The sequence below is a fragment of the Saccoglossus kowalevskii genome, chromosome 18, assembly GCF_978046115.1.
Source record: "Saccoglossus kowalevskii chromosome 18, keSacKowa6.1, whole genome shotgun sequence".
Classification (NCBI taxonomy): domain Eukaryota; kingdom Metazoa; phylum Hemichordata; class Enteropneusta; family Harrimaniidae; genus Saccoglossus; species Saccoglossus kowalevskii.
The window spans coordinates 10572098-10580058 of NC_140658.1; the positions used below are offsets into that span (position 1 = coordinate 10572098).

At 37.8% G+C, this 7961-nt stretch overlaps 1 protein-coding gene across 1 annotated transcript; it reads left to right on the forward strand.

The window, feature by feature from the left end:
- Positions 1-5066: 5066 nt before the first annotated feature.
- LOC146731541 (uncharacterized) lies at positions 5067-6854 on the forward strand. The gene has a single exon (XM_085492913.1). It carries the CDS (start codon positions 5067-5069, stop codon positions 6852-6854), a length of 1788 nt encoding a protein of 595 aa, XP_085349039.1.
- The last annotated feature ends 1107 nt before the right edge of the window (positions 6855-7961 follow it).

The window sequence follows — 7961 nt, forward strand, 5'->3', positions numbered from 1 at the left end:
TAGCTTCATAAAATATTACATACAATATTGTGGAGGTCAAAACAATAAAAACAATTATGAATACGACAATGAACAAGATATTTATGTTCGAGCAGAATCCATCTTTCAGTAAATGTAGACTTTCAAGCGGCAACGTGGCAGGGGAGTCACGAATATCCTTTTTCATTTATCGTACGATTATTTGTATTTGCATTAAAAATTTATTCTTATCAAATTCAGTGTTTTAGGTCAGTATAAATTTATAATGCATTGCACTGATAAGGAATTGTTTAATTTACTTCCTGGTGTATAAAATGTCATAAAACGTACATTTAGCTACACGCAGTACGAGTATACTGATGATGGACAATAAATAAAGGGCGGGGCATCTAAGAACAAGAACAATATCTGGAATGTAAAGTGTTTGCAAGCAACACGAACACCATTCAGCGGCGGGTGTAGACTTGACCTATGTACATTGAAGCTGTCAACATAAGTCTCGGTGTACAGAGTAAAAGCTGACGGGTTTAATCCCTCAGTGTTCAATACTCTGCTACGTCATAAAGTAGGCTTTCCGTGCTCGTACAACAGAACTTCAAAAATAAAATTTGTTAATGGTAAATCAAAAACTTAGTCGTGAACTTCATTGGATGCTAAGCACCACTTTTTATCTGGAGTATGAATGTGAAAACGTGAAATTCCAATATCATTATTCCGTTCTTGTCCTGACACTATTTTACCCACTAGTGATGTAAATTGTCCCCAAAACACATACCCAGGAATATATCTGATTATTACAGTAAACAAACATCCACTATGGCTACAAAAGTCATATGACTGATAAAGTATGTCAGATAATAAATTGCAGCTAAATAACGTTGTCCGTCTGTCCACCATCTATCCGGAGCCCACCCTCCCTAACTCCTTCAACCTCTCTCACACTGTTAATCCATCCCTCCCTCTGTCCGTTCCTCCCAAAGGTATCGCCCTCTCTATATGCCACCCCACTCATCCCAACCTACTCCTACATTTCACTCTCCAGTCCTTTTTCTTTCCACCCGTCCATTTATCTGACTGTTTGTTCATCCATCATCCGGTTATTTATTCAATTATTACAGTTACTGTGTCCCAAGATCCCTGTGTGGACTATGTTTCCATAGATGAACCAGAGCGTAGTATAAACTACCAAATTACTCCCGATAACCCAAACAAAATATGTGACGATAAACTATCATGGCAGTGGTACAGATTCACCAGTGGAGCAGGTGGCGAGATGACGACAAGGAATGACTTACCCAACTACAGTTGCGGAACTGAAATACCACTGTATCTGCACGGGACGCACCCTGAAGGGAACGACGAGGTGTTGAGAATAGTCTGTGGTAATTTGCTAACTGTGAAGTGTCATTTTATATATAACATTATGGTGAAGAACTGCAATGGATATTACGTATATAAGCTTGCGCCTGTATCATGTGTTAGCGCATATTGTGCTGGTGAGTATAAGCTTATTAACATGCGATCGTTTCGCTATATATTTACGAACACGTTGTTCATACTTTGTTTCCTAGACGCAGTCGTGCTTATAATATTTGATATCACGAACAGCGCCTCTCATGTGTTTGTGCAATAAATTGGAATGGGTTAATTTTTACATTTAAATTATACACCGTTGTGTCGTATCTCTAGAAAATAAATGGGAGTGTTTTTAATATCTTCCTATGATCGTCGATTAATTACAGATTATCTTTATTATAGTTGAGGACTCATTTCTATTCCCATTCTTATTTAATTAGAGTTAAACGAAGGTGGTTTATTACCTGTCAGATTTCCAAACCAAGCCTTGCACAGCAAACTCTCATACTAGTGAACGGATTTAATATTGCATGTTGTTGTTTTTTTTACAATTATAGACAATACACGCCTGTGTATTGGCATTGCATTAGTGAACAACTATTCTGAAAAATCAAGGACAGATGTGCAATGATATATAGACACATATCGTTATTTCGATCAAACTAATTTCTGGAATGTCATTAACAATCTCAAATAAAATATTCAGGAATTCTTCTGAAAATTTGATAAGATACTATCTTTTTTTCTGATATTATTGCGTTGATACATTAACTTGAACTCATGCGAGATGTTCCGTTTCCGAATCGACATAATGCATCCGTCAACATCAAGTCAGTCATTTTGTTGAAATTATTTGCAAAAGAAAAATAATTGATTACGATAGCATTAGATTGATCTCCTGCCATTGTTGTATTTACTTTACAGGAGTAAGGTCAGATGAATTATTACATTACTACACGTTTCTAATCTGATTAATATTTATTTTAATTAGGTACTGAATTAAGGTGCCCAGATGGTCAGATATCTCCCACTGGATTTACTCCAGGATGTTCTGGTATGTGATTATCAATATTATAACCATTTGTTTTGTTTTTTGTATTGCACGGGGTTATGTTATATACCCATTTGTTTAACCTTAATGCCGGTGAATTTCATATCTACAGAACCGTTTCCGAAAATAATTGGTGGACCCGTTATGTCAGTCGATGTTGTTCCAGTGATGTACCCTGCACTTTCCGTTGAACCAATGATGACACCTATCATACTGTGTAGCTTTGCGTCTCAACGAAATGACTTTTATGCGTCCACCTTTCTTGTGGATTGGTTGGTGGATGATGTCTTAGTGTTCAATGATTTATACACGCTTAAAATGGGTGGAACGGACACCATTGTTGCCACGCTGGAAGATTTCAATTTTCCGATAGACGAAGATGATGGTCTGTATTCATTGGGACAGAAGGTTGGTATATACAATTCGTCATTGTGTTGTTTTGTCATTAATTGCCAAGACTTTTAAGCCATGTAGCCACAGTTTGGCCTCGTAGTGAAGATGAAGTTTTACTATATAAGTAAAATTAAATAAAAAATTTAAATTTGTCGCAGATATTTTTCAAAACAACATATTTAATGTAGTGCTATATAAATTTCTGGTTTCAACATACAATATTATTCCCTTTTACACATCTATGAATATATATATGACCTGTTTCAAACGCTCATGTCAGTGATGTTTTTTCCGCACTAAAATATAATATACAAATATAATAATATAGTTCTTCACACATTAATGCTATGCTCCATACTGACATAGAAATGTCTTTCCATAGAACCCTCCAGTTTCTGCTTCATGCAAACTATCGTAGAGTTCCTTGGGTGAAGTAAATTTATGATTAGTCGCAAATTAAATGTTTTAAGCAAGAGTGTCGTCACCTGTGCACGCGCGGGAATTGAGTCCCAAGCGACGATAACAACACACGCTAAAAACTCAAAGGCTCATATGTACACGCTTGTTTGACACGCTATGGCCATGTGGCGCATGCGCAGGTGACGACTCCCCCGCTTTTAACTTATGTTTGTAGGTATCTTTCACCAAATCACGACAAGCACTTAATGTGTCTACGAATAAATAGAACCAACCAGTCTATATTTCAGGCTTGTATGGAGTCTGCTTTCAACGCTTTCATTTGTATATCCTTAAACATAAACAGAGCATTTAAGCAGCAAAAGTGAATTCAAGATTTATTTAAAATTATAAATGACACATTACATATGTAGGCTGTAATTCTATTATAGTGTAAATTTTGTATTTCTTGAAATTAATTGTTATGTTGACTGTTTTTGAATGTGCTATCTTGCAACACACCACTATCGTAAAATGAGGATGGTTGTACTTTTATCACATAGTTTGGTGGCAATAATTTAAAAACTGCACACTGTTTATTTAACATGGATATATCGTCCTACCATATTCATTACCATGTTTCTTGCTTTTTACTGTAAACTCAATGTTCTGACTATTAATATGCTCTCTTTATCTTGTGATATATTGTAGATAACATGCATTGTCAAATCCAGATTTCAAGGAGAAGATATGATTAGCCCAGAGAAAAATGATACTTTCCTATTTGGCGTAACAGTAAGTAAACAAATTATGCATATCCAACAATGATTAATCATTACCTTTCTACTAGGAGTTCAATAACATATTTTGAATAAATGTTATGCTAAGTGTGCTTTTGAACATTTTCTGAAGGGTTTGATGCATATTCATGATGAATATGAAGTGCGCCTTAGCTGGCAGCCTACATATTGTGCTCCTGAATTCTGAAGTTTTTCTCAGTGCTCAGCCATCCTACAGTCCCATTTATTATCATTATTGCTCCGTGAATATCCAGTGACTTCACTCACTCTCATCAGTTTTTGGATTATCGCATCTCTGCTGTGTTTTATGGACTTGAAAAAAATCGCTGGTTTTTGTCACTTTGACTTTCTGCACTGTACACTGTCTATTGTTCTTCACCACATCTGCTGATAGCCATTTGTTCTCTGCAAGGATTGCATTGTTATGTTAATTTTTGTAATATGCCATACAGCAGAGCACTCTTACATAACTTCAAGAACCTCCTTTCCTTCAACCATGGAAGGCTTCCATTGCCAGTCTGGAATACCATTAGATCTTACAGGATTCTAGCAAGACTACCAACACACAGAGGCACAAGAGCTGGTATCAAGAAGAAGAAAATCACCTCATCTGCACCAAATCTCTATTCCACTATTACACCAAGAATAACCACACCTGTCGCTGACCAATGCATACCTGTCACTAGGAAGTGTAAACTTTTGCTTTCGACCTGGAATATCCGATCTCTCTGTAATAAAGCACCTGAAGTAGGAGACTATATCACTGACAAGGACATTGACATTATCGCACTGACTGAAACCTGGAAGAAAGAAAATACTGATGAACATGTCATTATTGAATGCACCCCTAATGGATACTCCTTCAAGCATACTCCACGAAACACGTCATCTGGGGTGGTATTGCACTCATCTACAAATCTTCACTGAAGTTATCTACCTGGAAACCTATCACCAACATCAAATCATTTGAAGCTACAGAGGCCACGCTGATACACCAAGGAATCGCTCTCAAATTTGTCATCTTATATCGTCCACCACCTAGTGTTAAGAACAAACTCACTGTGTCACAGTCCCTCCTCGAATTTGAGGCCATGCTTGAGAAATATGGTTCATACAATGGTAATCTGTTCATTGTTGGTGACTTTAATTTGTATATCGACGATCAACTTAATTCCACTACCCAGAAATTTACCAACATTATTGACTCATGCAACTTGAAGCAGTGGGTCCATGACCCTACTCATATTCGCAGACATATACTGGACTTAGTTATCACAAACTCGGATGTCATTGACTCAATTTCCATCGACAGTCAGAGTCTTTCCGACCACAGATCAGTTCATGCACAACTGTTACTCCAGAAGCCACCACTTATTAGACGCCAAATCTCTTATCGCTGCATATCATCAATTTCTTCTGCTGATTTCTCTAAGGACATTGCTACCATCCAGGATCTACATCAACAACCTTCTGATTTGAACTCCGCTGTTACTAGTTACAATTCTGCTATCTCTTGTCTTCTCAATAAGCATGCACCAATCAAGAAGCGCATCATCACTGTTCGTCCAGACACCAAGTGGTATACTGCTGAATTAAACCAGGCAAAGAATCATCGTAGGGCCACAGAGCGAAAATGGCGAGAAACTAGGCTTGAAATCCATCATCAAATCTACAGAGACACATGTCGCCATGTCAACAAGCTAATTCGCGAGACCAAGTGCAGTTACTACACCAACCTCATTAAAGAATGTGCCAATGAACAGAGCAAGCTATTTCGCACCATTTCTACACTCTTCAGCAAATCTATTGCTCTACCAACCCACACTTCCACCCATGAACTCACCGCACGTTTCAGTCAATATTTCACTACAAAGATCAAGGATATTCGCACCAACCTGGACACTACTGATATTAGTACTCAGTTCACCAATTTGGAAATTCATACTGCATCAACCCTGCCTTCATTCACCTCTGCCAATCCATCTGATATTCGTAATCTCATCATGAAGTCACCTAACAAGTCATGCTTGCTGGATCCTTTTCCTATATCACTACTCAAGTCTTGTCTCGATTCACTGCTTCCATTTATATCAATGACTATTAATCTTTCTCTTCAATCCGGTGAAGTGCCAGCACTATTCAAGTCTGCAATCGTCACTCCTCTACTTAAGAAGACATCACTTGATCGCAATACACTCAAGAACTATCGTCCTGTCTCAAACTTGCCGTTTCTCTCCAAAGTCTTGGAGAGGATTGTTGCTTCTCAACTGACGGGCTATCTTACTGCAAACTCACTTCTGGAACCACTGCAATCTGCATATAGAAAGTACCACAGCACTGAAACAGCTCTTCTGAAAATCCATAATGACATTTGTTCTTTCATAGACTCTGGTAACTACGTATTACTCTGTCTCCTGGATCTATCAGCTGCATTTGACACCATCGATCGTAATATTCTGCTCAACAGACTGTCCAATCTTGGTGTTACTGATATGGCTCTCCAGTGGTTTGAATCATATCTTCAACATCGATGTCAATCAGTTTCAGTTTCAAGTGTCACTAGTGAGCCATCTCAGCTTCACTTTGGGGTACCACAAGGCTCTGTACTTTGCCCTATTCTGTTCACCATCTATATTTCCCCCTTGGGTAAACTCATTCGTCAACACAACTTAGACTTTCACCAGTATTCTGATGACAACCAGCTCTATCTCGCTTTCAAGGCTGTAGCCTCAATTGAGGCTTGCGCACTTGATATTAAACACTGGATGACACAAAACAAGCTCCAACTCAACGACTCTAAGACTGAAGTACTGCTCATTCGCTCTAAGTTTACCAAGTTGCCTGATCCATTTGACAAAATCACCATTTGTACCAGTTGACTTGCACCAGTCACATCTGCTCGTAACGTGGGAGTTACTTTTGACAATACTCATATGTTCAACACTCACATCAAGATTACTGGCAGATCCATCTACAAGCATCCTCGTCGCATCGGTCGCATTAGGAAATATCTCAGTAATGACACCTGCCAGACATTAATTCATGCTGTTCTATCTGCTAAGCTTGATTATGGGAATTCATTATTATTTGGACTGCCGGACAATAGCATCAATCTTCTTCAACATGCTCAAAACACTGCTGCAAGAATCATCACCCACACTAGAAAATATGATCACATATCTCCAGTTCTACAGAACTTACATTGGCTACCTGTTCGTTATAGGATTGACTACAAACTTATGCTGTTGACATTCAAAGCTCTGAATGGACTTGCTCCAAACTACATTCTTGATCTACTTCATGTGTACACACCCAGTCGCTGTCTTCGTTCTTCCAATAAGAAGCTTCTCCATAACACTAACTACAGACAGAAAACATATTGTGGACGTGCCTTCTCATATGCAGCTCCAAAACTCTGGAATGACCTTCCACTTGATCTTCATGAAGTTACTGATGTCAATATTTTTAAAACGAGACTTAAGACCTACTTGTTCAGCAAAGCCTACAGTGTGGGATAACTACAGATTTGTAGTGTTCGCTTTCAGCGCCTTTGAACAAAACTTAGTTTTGGATACCGGCGCTATATAAGTTTTTTAGATAGATAGATAGATAGATAGATAGATAGATAGATAGATAGATAGATAGATAGATAGATAGATAGATATTCAGTGTCGAATTATTCACAATCATTGTGTTCTATTTGCAGGTAGACTAACATTTGGAGAAATGTAAACATCTAGTTCAAATAATCAATTGTTTTTTTTGTTTTGTTTTTCAATAGATACTTGACACTGTACTCACTCTAACGGAAAACAGTAAACCATACGTGATCCGCTTAACTAACAGCGTGCCAATAATCTGCGATCAAAATCATAAGAAATGTGGAATAAGATTAGGAATTAGTATACAGGACCACAGAATCAATGTTGGAAATTGTTTTATCAATCTAACAAATACTTATGTTGTCGGGGACATTATAACCATAG

What these genes read in the sequence shown, in the direction of transcription:
- LOC146731541 (XM_085492913.1), top strand. Translation starts at nt 5,067, where the DNA reads ATGCTTGAGAAATATGGTTCATACAATGGTAATCTGTTCATTGTTGGT.